The 20,432-nt window shown below is 51.3% G+C and overlaps 1 protein-coding gene across 11 annotated transcripts in view; it reads right to left on the bottom strand.

Annotated features, from left to right (window-relative positions):
• The window catches only part of ATP2B2 (ATPase plasma membrane Ca2+ transporting 2), a 374,078-nt gene that overhangs the window by 117,658 nt on the left and 235,988 nt on the right, over positions 1–20,432 (bottom strand). For all 11 annotated transcript variants that reach the window (XM_036079860.2, XM_036079863.2, XM_036079864.2 and 8 more), the window contains one exon: positions 5,992–6,509. In XM_036079860.2, coding sequence (XP_035935753.1) covers positions 5,992–6,190 — 199 coding nt within the window. In that variant the 5' untranslated portion in view covers positions 6,191–6,509. The remainder of the gene's footprint in view (positions 1–5,991; positions 6,510–20,432) is intronic.

Here is a 20,432-nt window from a genome sequence, read left to right as displayed (position 1 = left end):
TCTCAAGGGCTCAGAGCATGCCCGCTCTTCGTCCGCACCCTCCCCAGCACACGGAGGGGCCTTCCACACAGCAGGCCCACAGGCACGATCTCCCTCCCACAATCTCCATGTAGTCTGGGGGGACGGACCCGCACCACTCTGGGGAGAGCACGTGACCGGGGTCTGCCCTATCAGCCTTCTCTATCCTCTGGCCACAGGGATTGGGCCGAGAATGGCCATGTGATTCCAGGTGGCCCAATGAGAGTTTGTTCTGGGACTTAGGGGAGGGGACTATGAGGAAAGAGGTGTCTTTGGCGGCTGGGGGGCCAGGATGGGGGGGTGTTAAGCTGAAGCTAATAATGGGAGGGCCTGCCTGAGGACGAGGCCAACAGGGCAGCCCTCCTGCGGCCCTGGAGGACCTGGACCCCGCCTTGCCTGAGGCTAGAACCATCCCTGCCTCTTTCGGTTGCAAAAGCCAGAAAATCCCTCTTTTGCATAAGCCAGTTTGAGATGGGTTTCTATCAAAGAGAATCCTGATGGCTAGAAATACTCAGTGAATACTGGAAGATGATTCTTCTGTAGAAAACTTTCAAAGGATTTTCAGCTCACTGTCTCCACATGGCAGAGTGTGAAGTAGACCATTCCCATTTCACAGAGGAGACTATAGGTCCTGAGAGTGTGCCCGAGGTCAGGAGCCTGCTTGGTGACAGAGGTGACGCCAGAACACCTCTCCAGCCTACATGCCTTCCCCTCCAGCACCCCCGCATGTCTCTGAGAAGGCAGCTACATTTCCTCAGCCTCTTACGTATTTCGATGAACTTTCCTCCTCCAGACCTGACACCTGAAACTCCTGGGTTCGAAGATGGAGCACGATCACTTCACCAGAAGACCCCGGTGAGAGGCCTTCTTGAGCCTCTCTGGCCAGGCTGTGAATTCCCCACGTGGACCCAGTGTCTGAGCGGTTCCCAGCCTCACCCTGCCTGGGACGCTGCTGAATCTGTGGCTGCCTCGATTTCCCCATCAACCTCTCTGGGCCCCGGTGATGCTTGGGGAGATGGAGCACACGGAGAAACAGAGCATCACAATGACAGACAGACGACCCCCACAGCCTGGGCCTGGGGCCCAGAGACACTTAAAACACATGCTGCCTTCACACCCTCCCCCGTGCCCAGCTGGTGGCGGCTCTGTGGATGACGACACGGGCCCTGCCGGGTCCGAGGGGCGTTCTGGTTTAACATCGTGTTTATGCAACGTGAGGCCCTGTCCCCATGATCCACTCTGCTCTCCTCCCTCAGCCCCACTCTCGCCTCCACCTGGGCGGGCCATAGGATTCATACAAAATTAACTGGAGGTTCCGTTTCACAACACTCCAGTATCCAGTTCCCACCCCACCCCTGCTGCTGCCCCCCTTCTTTGTTCCCCTCTCTCCCCCACCAGGAGATGCACAATGCAGGGAGCACTCAGCGGGACCTGTCTGAGCTGCCCCTTCTGACAGCCTGAGGTGTGGGGGGCTGGAAGTGAAGGACAAGGGGTGTGCATGCCAAGTGGCTCAGGGCAGTGCCTCTCGGAGCTTGGGGAATTGAAGCCAATTGTTCCATGGGTGACACAAGCTGTCCCATGTCCTGTCCCCCTTCTGCAGCCTTCCATCCCACACAAGGGGGGGTAGAGGTATCCCCTACCTCTCAGTCTTCTCCCTTCTTTCTGTGAATATTTGTTTGAGCGCCCAGGCATTGTACCATGTGCGGGGGACACAGTGGAGAATGACAAACAGCTCCTGCCTCTGGGGCCTCACAGGCCACCCCAATACCTATCACCCATTTTTCGAGACTAATCGCAAAGCAGCCTACTCTGGGAAGCCTTCTCTGGTAGCATATTAACTCTTTGTTTGGTACCATCTTATTTATTTATTTATTAGATTTATTTATTTATTTTAGAGAATGAGAGCGAGAGAGTGCTCAGGGGGGAGGGGTTGAGGGAGAGGGAGAGAGAGAAACTCAAGCAGACTCGCCCCACCAGATCACCAAGCACAGAGCTGGATGTGGGGCTTGATCTTAGGACCCCAAGATCAGACCTGAGCTGAAACCAAGTCAGATGCCCAACCAACCACACCACTGAGGTGCCCTGGTACCGTCTTATTTAATTGCCTATTTCTTTCATGGGGATAGAGCTGATGCATGTTGTTTTTTATAAGAAATATTTGGCTATAATAATAACAATGATAATGAACATCATTTCAGCAGTGTCTAGGGTATGTCATATATCATACTAAGCCCTTCATGTGGATTATCTAATATTCACAACAACCTGTGAGGTAGGTAGTGTTATTACTCCCATTTCACAGATAAGGCAACTGAGGCTTGGAGAAGTTAACTGAATTCTTTCATGTGTCCCTTGAAGAGTAAATGTCCCTTGAAGAGTAAGCCTGGCAGGATTTAAACCTGGGTCTTGGGCTCTACTGTCCTATGTTGGAAGGGTGTGGAAGGAAAGGAAGCAGTGGAGGGCAAGGAGGGGAGGGCATTGCTGGAGTGGAATGGAACCAACAGTGCAGGAGGGAAGGAATGGAGCTCAGATCAGAGACGGAGGCCACCCCTGGCCTCACAGGGAGCCAGGTTTACGCCCCAGTTGTCACCAGAGTCAGGCCTTCAGGGGGAAAGTTCCACACTGCCAGGCCTTGGGAGCTGAGTCCCTGGCCGGCAGCAGGTGGTGCCCCGGGTGGGAGTGGATTTCTCATGGTGTCAACCCACCTCTATCACTTGCAGAGATCTTTTTGCCTAAAATTAGCTGGATGTGAAGCGGAAGGCTAATTTATGCATGGCCCGGAGCAGTTTCCTGTAGTGTGAGTCAGAGGCCGGCTACTTGCTCACGTCAGCAGACGAGGGGCACAGAGTGTTGGGAATGGCCAACCTGAGTCCCCGTCTGCAGCTGGTACAGCCCCAGACCATGTGGCTTTTCAGCTGGGGGCTGGGGCTGGAGGACCAAGCATTTCTTGAAGTCAGAAGAGGGCCAAATAGGGCATGAATGCTGAACACCAGAGGGAATAAAGAAAAGTTCCTTGGTGGCCCCAACCTACTCAGGCCCTCGTTGGACAGAAGGCATCTTCAGAGGACTGTTCTCAGGTGCACATGCTTGGCTCAAGCACGGGGACACATCTCGGGATGGTGTCCAAGGCAGCTGTGTTCAAAGTCTGCTCTGATGTGGACAGTGGTGGTGACCTTGAGCCCTCATGCTTCTCATCTGTGAAATGGGGTAGCAACACCTGCTTCTAGGAACATGTGTGATAAGAACGTAGCACAGCCTGGTAAAAAGTGTCGCACCATTCACAGACATTGGCCAGCATTCCAGAAGGGTCAGATTCCACCCTTTCCAGAGAATGCGACTGCTTCTTCCAGAGTTATGATAACCATAATGAAAACAACAGCAACAAGAGCTGACATTTATTGAGACTTAGAGACTGGGCACTTGGCCTAATCTCATTCAACGTTCACAACCTATTTTACTGATGGGGAAATGGAGGTGTTTAGTCTCTGGGCCTGAATCCTAACACATGGCACTATCCATGGGCCAGGCATTGTTCTAAGCTACTTCACCGTGTCCTCACCACCCTATGAGACAGTTACTGTTATTGTCCCAATTTACAAATGAGGAAACCGAGGCACAGAGGGGTTGATACCTTGCCCAGAATCCCACAGCTGGTAAATGGCAGGGCTGGGATTTGAACCCAGGTCGTCCAAGTCTGAGGTCTGTAGCATTATGCTCTTCTGCCTCTCCCCAAACCTCTACTGCACCCTGGGAGATCCTTCTAGGGACCAACACAGCAGGGGCTCTGGGTAATCCTGCTACGGGCTTTCTCCCCATTCTCAGAGATCTTTCCCATCAGAGATCTCACTTGGTCCTCATGAGAAATTAGGAAACCAAGGCCCAGGGAGGTCAAACCAAAAGCCCCCAGCACACATGGCTGACAAGTGGCTGAGCGATATTCAGAGCTGTCATGATTCCTTCCACTGTAAAGATGATAAAGCCGAGTCTCCTTTATTTTCCACATAATGCCTACCTTTTTGCAGTGCCCTGGCATTCTGTGGAATTCCATCTAAAAAACGCTGCTCTATGCCATGCTACATGCTTTTCCTTCTCTTTCCTCCATAGCCAAGTTCAAGTACCTCCTTCTCCAGGAAGCCTTCCCTGACCTTCCCTGCCTACCCACCTCACCTCTCCTCTGAGCTCTGGGGTCCATGCTATACCTGGGCTAGATTATGGGCTGTTTTGGCTGCTCAGCTGCTCCCCATGGGCTGGGGACTCAGTGGCCACATCTCAGGGCTTTACTGGGCAGCTATCCACCCTCTTCTGTGCCAGGTACCAGACTGGGCACTAGATGTACGGGAGGAGCAGGACAGGATTCCTGCCCTTTGGCGTGCCCATGCTTTTCCAGCAGGACGCAGTGGGGGACACAGTGAACCAAATGGTGATGGCCCTGCACAGAGCTGGAATTTGGCCACGGGCCGCTCAATTTCCCAGGGTCCAAGAGCCTGTCAGGGGGGTGGGGAGGAGAGGCGGGTTTCTCCACAGCACGGTCCATATGCCAAGGTCCATGGCCTGGCTTCGAGGGTCTCTGCAAATGTGCTGACAGTGTGAGCCACATCTGTAGTATGCGGTGGTTTTTTCTCTGGGAAAAAGGACCACAACTTCTAGCAGGTTCTCTGCAGGGTCTGAGACCGAGAGACACTTAAGACTTCCTGACTCAAGAGAATCTCCTGGTCCCATTGAAAAGAAAAAGACTCCTGGGGCGACCCTTCCTCCTAGCAGGCCAGGTGTGCCAACCTGATGGCGGAGGTGAGCATGAGCCATTCTGCCACAGACTGGTGTTTGCAAGAGGCCCAGGAGCCCCCGGGCAGAGCTTGCTCCCATCTCAGGGCACGTGTGGCCGTTCTCAAGCTCCGAGTTAGAATCACAAAATCAGGAAAGGATGTTTCCTCTATTCCCACTCTACTCCCCAAACAAAACCAAACATCACCAAGAAAGGAAGGTGTTTCTAAACTTCTGCCTAGCTGAGTGGCTAGAGTCCCTTCCCAGGCAGCCTCTGCAGGAAATGCATTGAGAGTTGGTGCCCAGCAGTGCCCAGGGCATGGGGACTGGAGTCAGGAGACAGGATGGGAAGGATTTTTGGCCTTGGATTTCTCATCTGTCACATGGGGATAAGAATTCGGATGCTGTCTGTCTCCTAGCTGTGATCTGTACTTGGGGGAGGGATTGTCATCCATTGCTTAGAATAAGTAGAATAAGATTGGCTGCCACTTACTGAGCACCTACCATATGCTCAGGCTTCTAGTAGGCACTATGAGGTAGCCATTGGTTCCCTTTTCCACAGGAAGAAACTGAGGCTCAGCACAGCCTCTTTGCATAAAGCTGGAAGACTGGGGGAGTGCCAGGGAAGAGCCTCACACCCACACCTTTGGGGTTTATGCAGGGAACTCTTTTCCCTAATGGCAAGGGGAAAGTAACCATGGGGATGGGGACCCAAACTCTACAGTCTGGTGCTCAAGCTGGGCTGGTTTCTCTTCCTTCTGCCCAACAGCAGATAACCTGGCTTTGGTCTCCTTCAGCCAAGCCCCCAGAAACTGAAACCTTCTCTCTCCTGAGATGCTAGGTCTGCTCATTTTGGCAATTACAAGAAAGCCCCACACCCATCCCCAGGGCAAGACACACACAGGCATCTGTCACCTTTCCCGAATGGCCCATCTTCCTGCCTGCCCTGTCTTCCAGCAGCTCCATGGCCTATGGCTGCCCCAGAGACCTAGGGAGCCACCATCAGAGTTTGGATTTGGGACAGTTGGACACCACCCAGGCCAGTGACATGGGTTGTGGAGCTGGATTTGAATGCATGTGGATTTGAATGCAATGTTGTGGTCCCATGCTTAAGCCCAGATGAGGGGGTTCCTGGGGCCTGGGGAAGGGAGGCCAGGGGCTGGGTGGCTGGATCCCAAATCCAAGCACTGTGTTCAAGTCTTCCACACCTACCTTCGACAGGTGAGGTTTTGAGGCGCCGGCAGATGGCTTCAGTGTCCCCATAAGTCTCCTTGATCTTGACCACAGCCTCGGTGCCCCGTAGCTCCATGAGGGAGCGGAGCTCCTCCATTGTGCACCCGAACTCGCCCCCATGGCTTGACTCATTTCTTTGGTTTTTGGAGTAAAAATCGCTGTTGGTCATGTCACCCATGTTTGCTCCAGTCCCTGCTCGGGGTGGGCCCGAGAGTCAGCACTGGAACAGAGGCTGCTGGGCGATGGCTCCACGTGGCTGTCCTTAGCACAACCTCACTGGATGACTGTGGCTCCTGGTGGCCGACTTTGGGTCCCAGGGGGAGGGGGCGGCCGAGGTGGGCTGGCGACTGCGGTGGTGAGCTCCAAGGGGTGTCCCTGGGCACGGGGCAACGTCCAGGGGCCGGAGGGGCTCAGGGCTGTAGACCCAGGAGTCTCCATTCAGTGGGGCCCATGCTGCTCCCTGGAGCTGGTATCTACATGGTCAGGGGCGGTGGCTCCTGTGGGGGCAAGCACAGAGTGGTGACAAGGGTCAGGCACTGGAGGAGTCATGGGACAGAGGCTCGGGAGGGCCCAGGCTGCATTTGCTTGTACACCACACAGACCACCCCAAATAACACCCCCTACATATACACATACCCTAACACAGGTGTTTCCTACAATACCCCATAACACACCAGCTCACACTGTAAATCTAAATATACTGGAGCCCACCTGGGCATTCTACAATATGCCACCCCTGAGGCACAGCCTGGTGTACCCCCAAAACACACCCTAACCCCCTAATTGTCCATTGTGCTATTTAACACACGGACTTCATGACATGCGCCCTGGTGTACACACACCCTCTGACATACACAACTTAGGGTGCTCCGCAACACCCAACCTGCCTACTTTTAGGCAATCCCACCGCCATACACACACACTAATACATGAGTCTCACTTCACACACACCCTGGTGGACAGCCCCCTTCCTGCCGTAAATACAACCCCACATAGCCACACTTCTAGGAATACATCTTCACATTCCCACCCCCTCTCCTCAAAAATACCTGTGCTCACAGTCTTGTTTACACGCACACTGGGCTCTCACAATCTGGAGCACAACCCCACCCTGTAAGTAATAGCCCCCAGCCTTCCCAGCATATATGCTTTCTCCATTAACGCCACCTACATCTGCTGTGGTCCCCACTCTAGTTTCACAGGCACGGGAATGGGAGAAAGCTGCATACCCTCACCCGCAGTCCCCAACCACATGAACCAAGGCCCTTGGCCTGGCCAGAGGAATCAGCTCATGCATATTCACTGGGACATCACTGAGCAACCCCCCTCCCCCCGCTTGGCCCCCAGCATGAGCTGGGGTCCATGGAGCTCTCACCTGGGGGCGCCCACAGTTCAGCACCACAGATAGTGGCTAGGACATCCCTCGGGGAGCACAGGAGGAGGAGAAGAGAGCAGCAGCTTTTCCCTGCCTGCCGGCCCAGCCGCCCTTGCAGAAGTGTGGCATCTGCGGGGCTGCCAGGAGAGAATCCAATCCACCCCGACACCCAACACCGGTGGCCAAGGTCCCCGGCAAGCGTTGGGTGACAAAGGGCCTCTGCTGAGCTTGGCTGGGCCTGGCATGGGGACTGGCCCCACCCAGGAGGCACAGACAGCTGGCCATCCTAGGTCTGGGACAGTAAGGGGGAAGGGGTAAGGGGAGGAAGATGGGATTGAGCCCCCGACCCAGCCCCAACTCCTTCCCCTCGTCCCCTGCCCCATCTCTTTGCTTCACCAACCTTTCCTCTTGCAAAAAAGTGCTGGAGGCATTTTAGAGTCAATTTCATTTTCCTAGTAAGGAACCAGAAGCTCAGAGAGGGAAAGGAACTTGTCCAGAGCCACACAGAGCTAGCTAGAGTGGAGGGAATCCAGAGGTGGGCTGGTCTCTGGACTCCCAGCCTGGTGCTTTTCCCCCTTCCCCTAGGGGGTGCTCCCTCCTTACTCTCTGAAGAGCAGAGGCTGGTGGGTGAACCGTGCCTAATGGCAGTGAACAAGATAGGCTCTTGAGTCAGAGCAACCTGGGTTCAAATCCAAGTCCTCCCAAATCCTGACTCTAGGACCCTGGGCAAGCCCCTCCCTTCATTTTTCCAAGGCTTTGTTTCCTCATCTGTAAAATAATAATCACTGTCCCCTGTCCCTTTGCTACCTCCCAATTTATTGGGAAATAATTATAAACCATGTTCAAATTCACTGTGTTTCCACCTGGGTTATGGGGCTTCCCAGCCATGGGTCAGCGGCTTCTGGAGCCACAGGAGAAACCTTTCATGCCTTACAGGAGGGCACCTTTACTCAAGGATGCAGTAGGAGGCCTTATTCTTACACTGGGAGCAACAAGTATCTTATAGAGTGGTCCTGATGCTGCAAGCAGAGACACAAGACACCAGAGAAAGAGTGTGCTTGGGGGTCCCACCCCCAGTCCTGTAGAAACATGCATGGTCCTTGGCAATCTGAGCATGTACCACCCCCAGAACCCATGAGTTTTGACCCCAGCAGTGCATCCCTATGAGAAGCAAGTGAGGCAGGGACCAAGGATGCCTGTGTAGAGATGTCATAAAGGTTAACTGCAGGGGCTCTAGAAACTACAGTCTCTGGGTTCAAATTCTAGCCCCTCCATCTACCAGTAGAATGGGAAGCAAACCCGTTTTAGTTTCATCTTATAAAAAAGACAGAGGGAATAACAGTATCTACTTCATAGGTATTATGAGGCTTAAATGAGTTATTTCATGTAAAATATTTAGAACCGAACCAAGCACATGGGAAGCACTCAGTAATTATTGTGATTATTACCAATCCATATAAGCACTTTATGAGATAGGTAGTCTGGTTATTCCCATATAACAACATGAGGAAGCTGAGGTCAAGAGATGTGAAGCAACATCCCAAGGTCACATAGCTAGTGAGTGCCAGAGCTGGGATTTGAACTCAGGCAGTCTGAATCCAGAACCACACCCTTAATCAGGACACTTTGCTGCCTTCCCTTGTGAATCTCTCTCATGGGGTTCTTAGGATGGGTAAATGAACTGCCATATGTGAACGAAAGTGCTTTGCAAACCACAAGGGATTTTCTAAACCCGAGGTGCTGTTTTCGATCTGTCCCCCTGTTACCTGCTTCATGTCTTACAGGCACTGATAATTACATCTCTGGCAGCACGAGTTATGAGAATTGTTAGGAGTAATCACATTTACGATGACAATAGTAGGCATGAGTTAATGGGCTACTGGAGATTTTAACTATGGTGTTAAGATGAACAATGATCTTCAACCATCTATCTACCCATCTACCCATTCATCCATCCATCCATCCATCCAATCATCCATTCAGTAATTGTGTTTTGGGCACCTACTCTGTGCCAGACACTGGACGATCCAGACATTGTTCCTGCCCCTGCCCTCCAGAAGCTGACGGTGGGGAAGAGGGACAATTGAATGAGTGACTTCTGTAACATGAATGAGTTTACCATGATGGGAAGTGACAGTTGCTATAGCTGTCCAGAGTAGGAAGATCTGATCTGGCCCAGGGTATCAGGAAATATTTTTCCTTTCAGTATGAGTAGGGAATATTTCTTTCCCATGTAGGTTAAGCAGGACTTAAGCCAAAGGATGAACAGAAAATAAACTCAAATATGCAACTGTCTGTTACGAAAGGGCATAGTAAAAGGTGCAGGAAGGGACCTGTATGTATGGAGGGATGCAATTCTGGGATAACAAAATTAGTTAAAATTCAGAAGTCTGCCTCTGTAGGTGATTGATCTTTAACTTCCTTTTTTGAAAACAAAACAAACAAAACAAAACAAAACTTCCTTCTTTGAGATTTCCCATCACACCTACCTCTTCTGATGCGGCCCTTCCCCCACCCCCTCGTCCCCTGCTCCTGCCTCCCATGCATGCATGAGACCCGCATGCATGAGACCACCCCTGTTCTGGGCATCTTGGTTGGTCCTAACTTGCAGAGCTCACTTTGGTACTTGACCTGGCTGTGGGATTTGCTTGATTTGAGAGTATGAATCCACTGACACAGAAGCATCTGTAGGATGCCACACAAATGATCTTCTGGCAGGCAGAACTGAAGACCTCCTAGCTTGTACAGAATTCACAACTATGGACTGAAAACTCCGTAGTTGCCCATATCTGTCATAGAGCGCTCTCTACTACCTGCACCTTCCCCACCCTGACAATGGCCTGTCCTGCTCAGCAGTGTGCTTTCCTTGGAAGCCTTCCCTGACCACCCAGGACTGTGTAAATGCTCCCAACTCTGGAAGACTCTGGTATCATCCTGCACTTCACACTTTATTGCTTGGACCCACTTCATGTCTCTCTTCCTCAGGAGCCAGAGAGCTCTGTGTGGGCAGTAGCCATGTCTATTTTGTACCTATGGGGCCTGACATTCAGAAAGCACTCGATAAGTGCTTGGTGAATGGATGGATCAGCCTTTGCGTCATCTGTCCCTGGGAGGTATGACTTTAGATAGGTCCTTGAACCTTAGTTTCCCCATCTATCAAATGGAGTAGTGATTCTTATTCCATCGATGTTACAGGTTTGCTGGGGTCTGGAAAGATATCAGAATCAGTAGTTATATTTTTTTTCTTTGAGATACACCCCCACTCTCCACTCCCCAGTTTCTCTTTGGTATAATGAGACATGGGTGTGAGGCTAAAGCTGGAGCAGGCAGCCGTCTCCTTAGCCAAAGCCCACCAGACTCTGATTTTCTTGCTGCCTCACTCAAATACCACACGAGCCACCACTCTATAGCTGAGAGATTAAATGAGCTGTGTGACCTTGGAGAAGTCACCTAGGCTCACTGGGCCTCGTCTGCAAAGTGGAGTGGATCTACCTGTCTTAGAGGTTGTGGTGAGGACTCAGGGACACCCTGTGTGAGGGCTCCGGGTGAGGCCCCGGGCCTGGAACGCACACTCTAGAACACTGGCTTCTGTACCTCTGCCTGGCCCCCCTCCCACCCCGTTACTAGCAAGTGCGCCTCTCCCTGGGTTGTGATGAGATTCATTTGCAGCCAGCATTCAACTTGGCACAGTCACCTCTGCCCGAAACAGTGGGCACACAGGCTGGTAGGGACTGACTGTGTCCCCTCAAATTCATAGGTAGAAGCCCTCATCCTCAGTGTGACGGTATTAGGAGGTGGGGCCTTTGGGAGGGGCTTAGGTCATGAGGGTGGAGCCCTCCTGAAGGGGATTAGTGCTCTTCAGAGGAGACAGGAGAGAAATCATCTTTCTCAGCCACGCGAGGACACAGCAAGAAGATAGCCATCTGTAAGTCAGGAAGAGGGCTCTCATTAGGAACTGAATCTGCCAGTACCTCAATCTTGGATTTCCCAGCCTCCAGACATGTGAGAAACAAATTTCTGTCATTTAAGCCACTCTGTTCTATGGTATTCTGTTATAGCAGCCTGAGCTAACTGAGACATCGGTCCGTGCAGGGTGTATAGCCAGGGTCCAGAGAGGTTGAGCAACATATCAGGGGTCACACAGTCAATTGGGGTCAGAGCCCACTGAAAAGCCCCTCTCTGTTTTCCAAGCTCCAGCTGCGTGACCTTGATGAAGCTCCTTTTCTTCCTGGGCCTCAGTTTCCCCATGTGGAAAGTGAAGGAATTGGACGTGGTCTCTGGGGTCCTTTTAGGCTGTGATGCGGCAAGCCCTTCAGAATCCAGGAGAAGGTTCTGATAATATTAGATTTATGCATTTCGGTTTCATCTTATTAGCATTTAAATGACTGTATTGTTACATTTCAATGACTCAAGAATAGGTTAGGGACGCCTTAATAAAAAGTCTTTGCCAGGAGGGATGCTGGCAGAGGAAGGAGCAATGTTTTTTTGGAGTTAATTTAACAAAGAAGGAATCTATCTTTTGAAGGAAGGATTAAAAAAACCCCACCAAAACCCTAAACCAACAGCTTTTTCAATCCTAACTGAAGGATGGGAGCTGGGACAACTACAAATGAAATATGTGCTAAAAATAACTTTCGGATGCAGAACCCTTCTGTTTTAAGATGTGCTGAATTTAAATGCCACCTTAATATGTATTTTTAAAGTTCCCTTTTCCTCTGACTTGTCAGTAGTACCAGTGACAGATGTGAAGGACACAGGTCCCATTTGGAGATCTTGGGTGATGCGTGGTGCCACCATTTGATAGTTTTGTGGCTTGGGCAAGGCTCCTAATGCCTCCCTGTGCCTCAATTTCCTCCTCCCTGAACAGAGTCAACCGGACAGCCTACTTCCTAGGGTTTTGTGAGGACCAATCAAGATAGAGCTTAGCCCAATTCCTGGCACAGAGGAAGAACTTGGTAAATGGCAACTGTTCTTACAATGCTCTTAACTTACTCCCTGCCTCTGTCCTCTGCTCACCCATGTTGTCCCCCACACTGCTGTCCTTAGCTCAGAACTCAGACCAACTGTACCATAGTCACAATGCCACTGCTCTGAAGGCTGGGGAGTGTCCTAGCTTGTGTGGCACAACATATCAGGCAGTCAGCCTCCCCTCTGCTCTGGTCCCAACTAACTAGCTCCCTTGGGGCAGGAGATTTTCTTTCCTCTCCTGGATGTAAATTCTGGACTTTTGGTAGGGCCTCCCTGCCCTGGTGATGGGAACCCTCCTCCTTGGTGCCGATCCAGGGAAATGGGTGAACTCAGCCAGGCAGCTGGGGGCAGAGGGACAACTGCTTTTCCTTCAGCCTCACCTGGAGAGTCATAGTCCCTCTGGGAGAGGGAATGTCCTTTATGTGTGTGCATGTATATGAGAAGGAGAGAGCCTGATCGATCTGGAGTGACTATGGGAGTGTGGGTGTGCATGTCAGTGTGAGTATGCAGGGTCGGCGTGAGTGTGTTATGGTGGACATTCAGCACAGCCAGTACGTAGTCTGGGGGCACACCTGAGTCAGAAGGAATGTGAAAATGGCGGTGTTGGGTTGGGACCGGAAGTGATTTTATGTGCGTGTGTGTGTGTGTTAGGGGGTCCCTGTGATGTGTCAGAAGATGTGTGCTTGGTGTAAGTGACCCTGAAGGACATGGCTTGCTGTACAGGTCTACTGGAGTAAATCAGCATGAGTGTATGTCTGTGAGTGTGAGGCAGAGATGTCTGTATCCATGTCTGTCTGTCAGTGTGCAAGCCCCATGGTATGTGTGTGTGTGTGCATGCACTCAGGGGTATACTTCAAAGTTGACAATGACAATTTCAGCTTGGAATTTCACAGTTGGGGAGAGAGAATGAAGAAAAAGGAAGGGAATTGAAAATGAATACCTCAGAAGCGAATTTAGTGCTATTTTTAGAAAACTCCTATCCTGTTAACCAGAAAAGGAAAATCTGAAAAAAAAAAATATCCCACAGAAACAGCCACGCATCAGCCTTGAAGGCTCAGATGACAGAATCAGGGCCAGGGGGTGGGCAGTTAGGGACCTAGGGTTTCTTGCATAGCTTCTCACCCTCCTGTCTGGCCTGAGGGAGGGTCAGTTCAGCTCTTAGCTGCCCACCAGGGTCAACTCCCTGCACTATCCCCTGTTCTCCAGAGGAGCTGTCAATGGTAGATGGAAAAACTCCATTTCTGGTCATATAGGCTCCTCATGTACTCACTCATCCACCCTCCCACCCATCCACCCTTCCATCCATCTATCCATCCAGCCATCCATTCTTCAGCTGTCCACCCATCTGTCTATCTATCTCTCCAACCTTCCATCTGTCCATCCTTCTACCCACCCAATAAACCTGAGGAGGTGCATCTCAGGCCCTGTCCTGGGCACTGGGGTTCTGAGGAGAGCAAAGGAGGTGCTCAGACACCCCCTTCCTGCCATTTTAGATCTGCTCACTCTGCCACAAAGAGCCCCAGTAACCCCATGATCAGAATCTGCAGGCTGAGTCGAACGATTCCTTACAACTTTTGCTTCAGATTTTGGGATGATGTAACCCAAATGGCACTTGCCAGATCTTCTGGGTTCCAATCTTGGCTTGACCATCACTATTAACAGTGATTGCTAGCAAAAGCTTCCATGGGCTGTGTGGTGTCACTGTCCCTACCTTACAGGTGAGAAGCTGGGGCTCAGAGATGTTAGAGATAGCCAAGGCTATCTGGATAGGATCTGGCATAGTTGAAATTTGCCTGTTCAAGTCCAAAGCCTCTGTTTTTTTCTCTGTGTCCCATTGCCTTTTACCAATTCACAGTATGGCCTTGGACCAGTGCTTTTTCCCTTGTGCCCCAGTTTCCTTTTCTATAAAGTAAGTGGGTAGGTTGGACAGATGCTCAGTCTCAAAGGGCCAATTTAGCGCCACCCAGTTATATGCCAAGTCCTGCTTGGGTGGAGACAAAAGGAAAGAGAAATTCCCTGGAACCGGGGAGTCACAAGCTGATCAAATTCATCTGCTACCTCTGACATCTCCTGCCCCACCTTGGGCCTCTACACAGCAGTGTCTGCCTTTCAAGATTTGTACCCTTTATGTGCTCCTTGTTTAGAATACTTCCCTTTTTTTTAAGAGATTTTATTTATTTATTTGACAGAGAGAGACACAGCAAGAGAGGGAACACAAGCAGGGGGAGTGGGAGAGGGAGAAGCAGGCTTCCTGCTGAGCAGGGAGCCTGATGCAGGGCTTAATCCCAGGACCCTGAGCCACCCAGGCACCCCTAGAATTCTTCCCTTTAAAAAAAACCTGTGAGAGTTTTCTGATGAAGCTAAAACAGTAAAGTCACTAGCAGATGGAAGCAAGAAAGCCTAGAGAAGGCAGAAAAGTGTTAGGTGAGATTTGGGCTGCAAGAGGGGACATGCAGTGAGAAGGTTGGGGATGGAAGCTCTGCCTGGGATAGATCAGCTGCTTTGGATAGTGTTCTCTGGGTTCAACCAGATGCTTTGGCCACCTCCCCAGCCTCATCTGTCACCCTGCACAGCTCCCCTGACAGATACATTGAACTCCTTAAGGCCCTTTTTGCAGCCCTGACTGCCTCCACTCTCTAGATCCTAACTGGCTATAGTGACACTGTCCTCTCCTGTTTTTATCTGCCTCCTTCCCTCCCACCCTCTGCTCTGTTCCCATGCATTACAAGCAGAGGCCTGAAGGACAAAAAAAAAAAAAAAAATCATAATAACAGCAACACTTAGATCATACCTACTACATGCCAAGCACTGTTCTATGCACTTAATGTTTGTTATCTCATTTAGTCCTTCATACGCTGGCAGCGGCATTTTACAGAGGAGAAAACAGAAAAAGAGACTACAGTTATTGGTGTAAGGTCCTTGGGTAGGGGGTGGCAGAGCGAGATCTCAAACATATATACACTGACACTCTTAAGCCTGCCCCCCTCACTAACACCCCTCTCTCTACCAGACCAGGCTCCTGCCCTTTTCTCTGGCTTCCTACAGTGAAGCACAGAGTTTTGCTTGTTCAGTGCTCTGGCCACACACAACAGATCACTGGCTGGTTGGTGAGTCTTCAGGCTTTACCTCTGACTGTGGACCAATGGGGCCCAGGGAGCTGTCTCTGGGGATGAAGTGCTGATGGATGGACAGAGGTGGGTGCTGCGGAGGGATTGAGTGGCTGAGGTCAGGAAACCTGAGAACCCCAGGCCCCCTCTCTCCAGCAGGCTGACCAGCAGAGGCTGGGCATGAGTGCTGTCTATGTGGTCATGGTGCTGACTGGCAGCCCCTCCCCCCCCACCCCAGGGATGGACAAAGAGGCAGGCACTGAAGAACTGGCTCCACTGGGAGCTGTCCCTAAGGCAATGGTGCTGACTGCGGATTTGGGGTGGGCTTTAAGGACCACGTGCCAAGGAGCTGTCCATGTGTTGTGGTGCTGACAAAGAGCAAAGGGCTCTACGTGCCCCTAGGAGCTATCCAGGACTGTAGTGCTGACCAATGGAGTGTGGGATTGGGGAGCTTGAGGTTCTGGGTGTGGGTGGAGTGGGGAGGACATAGGGTTTTTTCCATGAGTTCTGTGAGCAGGCATGGGGAGGTGACTCCAGTGATTTGGTGCTGATGCATAAAGCCAGGTTCTCAGGCAATGGGGTGTCCTGAGACAGGCCTGAGCCAATAAAATGATACTGTGCAAAGGGCCACTTGGGGGCCATTTATGTGCACATGCAGAAGACCCACCTTAGCTCATCAGTGCCATCTGTCACTGATGGCAGAAATCTTAGCTTAGTGATCCATTCATTTGCACTGTGCACAGTCTTCCACCTCTGGTTCCTTCTGGGACCATTTTTAAGTGGTGGCATCTCAGTCTGACTTTGTTAAATTTTTTTCTTCTGCAGAGCATGGTATTCATCCACAGACATGCCAGGGGATGAGTCTAAGTTGGGAGATTACTGAATAGTTGCGTGAGTCCTTTGGGGTCCAGATCAGAGAATAAGGAAACTAAAGCTAGGAAGAAAGTCATTCTATGTGGCCTGAGAATGCGAGGCCAGGAGACAGAACTAATGGAGAGGGGTGAAAAAATCAGAAAGAAGGACTTCTGGATTCAAAGGAGGAGGGGAGTCAGAATGATGTAGGCACCGGCAGGGACTGGTATATGTGTGGGTGTGTGTGTGGGGGTGTTTTTAAGATTCTATGTCTCACTACTGTGGCCAGTCTTCTAGGCTGGAGCAGAGCTGCTCTGGTTTGGTGACTGTGCACTCACTGGCTTCCTTGCCTCAGCCCAGGTTATCTCCCTTGGAGTCTCCCTGGTAGAGAGCTAGAGATCACTGACTTGGCCTCAGAACTGAAGGAGGTGGATCAAAAGGCCAGGAAGCCAGAGGAGCAGCTGAGAGAAGGAGCTGCCTCCCCCATGGCCAAGGTTTCCCCTCCTTCCTCTTCTGATAAAGGCTTCTCTGGGTGGAGTTTGGGGACCCCAGAACAGGGCTACTCCAAGTGCAGTTCCTTCAGGGCCACCTGTGTTGGCATCACTTCAGGGCACAGATCCCTAGCCCTAAGCCTGCAAAAATGAGTTAGGCTGGTGGTGGAGTCACACTGCCCTAGCACTTTGGGGTGCTCATGTCAGCCCCTCTTTCAGCTCTCTTCCTCTTGTAGCCAACATTGCCCCAGTTCTGGGTTCCAGAATCCTGCCCTGGTCTTGTGGCCCAGCCTCCGGCTCAAAATCACTCCTGGTTTCTGTCTCTGCCCTTCCAAATGCTACTTCCTGTTAGGTGGCTTCTGGGGACAACTCCTACCAGCCAACTCCAGTGCCCTTTTCAGTCTTCAAACCCTTGCCATGCTGATGGCCCCCACCCCTTCCTCCCAAACTCCTATGGCTTCTGTGACCAATTCTGCCTAGGGGTCTGCATGACTTCTCTGTTTTGGGCCAACTATAGACTGTAGCCTTTTCCTATGGTCTTGCTCTTGACCCTGTTAATGAACCACTCTCCCTGGGCAATACCACCTACCTGGTATCAACTTTCATCCTAACATAAGCAGTTCCCAAACCTACATTTCCACCCTGCCCTTTCTCCCAAGCTCTAGAACCAACCTTCTTTGACTGCCAAATGTATCCTCTGAAGGCCCTTATGGTCTTCAGATTCCCCTAATGTTCTCATCCTTCTGTGAACCCTGAGTCACTTTTGACATCTAAAGCACCTTCCCAGGTCCCAGAATTGACTATCAGGGTCACCCTTGACTCTTGACCAACCAGGTTCCCAGACCCAGGGAGCAGTGGGGTCAGGGATCAGGCTCCTTCCTCTTCCTTGCCACCAGAGTTCCTGACCCTAGTTCAAGGTCCTCATCCACAGCCTCCCAACTGGCCTCTCACTCCCCCTCCGTTAGTCTCCCCCAAATGACGCTGGTGATGACTTTCATTTACTGAGCTGCTTCCATATTTTAGGAGTTGTGCTAGCTCTGAATGTATATATCCCACAATAACCCCGGAAGTAGGCGTTATTATGCCTATTTTACAGATGGGAAACTAAGGCTCAGAGAGGTGAAATAACATCATGCCCAAGGTCACACAGCTAAGGAGTGGCAGAACCAGGAATAGAATTGGGACCTGTCTGTCTCTAAAACCACCATAAGATGTTGCCTCTTGGATCTGAGCACACCACTCTCTGGATTAAAAACCATTGCTGGGTCCTGGTGCCTATTCTTTTTAAAGATTTATTTATTTATTTTACAGAGAGAGAGTGTGAACGGGGGGGGGGGGGGCAAAGGGAGAGGGGGGAGAGACTGAGAAGCAGACCCCTCGCCAAGCCCAGGGCCCTACTCAGGGCTTGATCTCATGACCCCAAAATCATGACCTGAACTGAAATCAAGAGTCAGATGCTCAACTGACTGAGCCACCCAGGCGTCCCTACTGGTACCTATTTAAAAAAAACATATTTATGACCATGGCATCCAGGATCCTGCCTGATTGGCTTGGAGCCAGCTTCCCTGACCTCTGATCTAAGTGGACTCTTTGCATTTCCTGAACAAATAATGCATGTTCCTGCCTCCCACCCTTTGCAAACACTGTACCCTCTATCCTGGTTTGTCTGCACCTGCTTTTCCATTAATCCAAACCTTCGTCTTCAGGGCACAGCCCCTATGCCAACTTCTTCATGAAGTTCTCTCCAAATCTTCTGCTTCAAATTTCAGCCCCCCTACCTCTGCCAGCCCATCACTTGCAGTTTGTTCCTTGACTTTGTACTCTCTATCCTTCGTGCTCTCTATCCCCTATCTTGGGGTGGGTTTTGTCAGCTTGCCTCCCTTGCTAGACCATGAACTCTCTGAGAACAGGGCCTCTCCAGCTCCCAGCACAAGACTAATCTCCACGAATGCTGGCTCCACTACTGAGAAATCAGTCTGACTATGAAAAGACACTGGGGACAATGAATCTTAGAATGCAGGCTGCATTTGAAAAGTGGAAACTGGTCAGCTAGATGGTAGGGAGAGCTGATGCTGAATGCATCCAGACAGCATGCCACAGCCTTACAGGCATCAAATTGGCATATCCGCAGCTAAACCCTATGAAATAGCTGTTACCAGCATCCCATTTTACAGATGAGCAAACAGAGGTTATGCCAGGTTAAGGAGGTTGCCCAGGGTCGCATACCTGTTGGATCTAAACTCAGGAAATCTGCCGTCAGAGCCCCTGCTAACAATCAACAGCCCAACTCCTTCCTGCAGTGACTCAGAAGCCCTGGGTAGTGGTGGCTCAGGCAGTGGGACACATTGAAGTGTTTGGGTTCTGGATTATACTGGTCAAGCCCGAGTTCTCTCCCACACCAGTGTTAGGTCTCGCAGAGGATCCCTGTTGTCTGGCCGTTCTCCACACAAAGCTGGAGGTTAGGGAGAAGGTCAGGGTAGGGCATCCAGAATCTGCCAGGAGGTAGGCCTGGGGACCATGTGGGGTGCGTGGGGGCACTGGACACCCCTCTATGCTGAGCTTTTCCTCTATGTTGGCTGCTCTGGCTCCAGAGCCACCCCACTGGCAGCCCCAGACCCCAGCTCCCAAAATCCCACACCCTGAGGGCCTGCAGAATCTCTTTGGCTCCTGTGTCCAGCAGGCCAGCATGCTGATTAGTGACCGTCCCAGCCGGCCATCTCTGCAGCTCTTCCCCTGACTTGGCATGGCTGTCCTGGCCACTGCAGAGATGAACAGAATCCGCCGGCACCTTGAACAGATGGTGCCACTTCTAAAAATAATGCTGCACCACGCTCCCCGAGCAGCCTAGTCCCAGTGACAGAAGGGGGTGCAGGTGGGGGTGGGGGCTGCTAGCTGCACTCACCAACCATCTGCATGGGGACAGATGCAAATGCAACCTCCCGGGGGACACAGGCCCAGGGGACCCCAGCCTCACTGAAGTTGCGCAGAGTCACAGGCCTACTGCCGATGCTCCGAGCCCTGAAATGAAAGTAAGCAAGGCCATGGCAGGTGTGTATAGCTTGGCTTCCCTCTATCCCCATCATTGCAGCTGCCCCAGCAGCCCTACCTGCACATGTCGCATGGCTGGAATCCCTACCTGAAATGTCCTCTCTTCCTTGCCTGTTGCATCCTATCCCATGTCTGTCCACAATCTCTGAGGCCATTTCCTCTTGGGAATTTCCTCCTGCCCCCAAATCTCCTTCCTTCTATGGATTCTTTTTTTTCTAAAGATTTTATTTATTTATTTGAGACAGAGAGAGAGAGATAGCGAGAGAGAGCATAAACAGGGAGGAGAGGGAGAAGCAGGCTCCCTGCGATCAGGGAGCCCGATTTGCGGCTCGATCCCAGGACCATGAGATCATGACCTGAGCAGAAGGTAGACGCCTAATCGACTGAGCCACCCAGGCACTCCCTTCTATGGATTCTTAAGCCACTTTTCATTTGACTCATACTTAGTAGGGTCAGGATCCCTCTGGAGCTTAGAATCAGGGAGATGTGGGTTAGAACCCTCACTTTGCCATCACTAAGTAACCGTGGGTAAACCAAAGCAGCTCTCTGGCCTCAGTTGTTGCATCTCTAAAATGGAGA

Source organism: Halichoerus grypus, chromosome 1, assembly GCF_964656455.1.
Source record: "Halichoerus grypus chromosome 1, mHalGry1.hap1.1, whole genome shotgun sequence".
NCBI lineage: Eukaryota > Metazoa > Chordata > Mammalia > Carnivora > Phocidae > Halichoerus > Halichoerus grypus.
The sequence above is the reverse complement of the archived record's forward strand: the minus strand, read 5'-3'. Positions and strand labels throughout refer to the sequence as shown.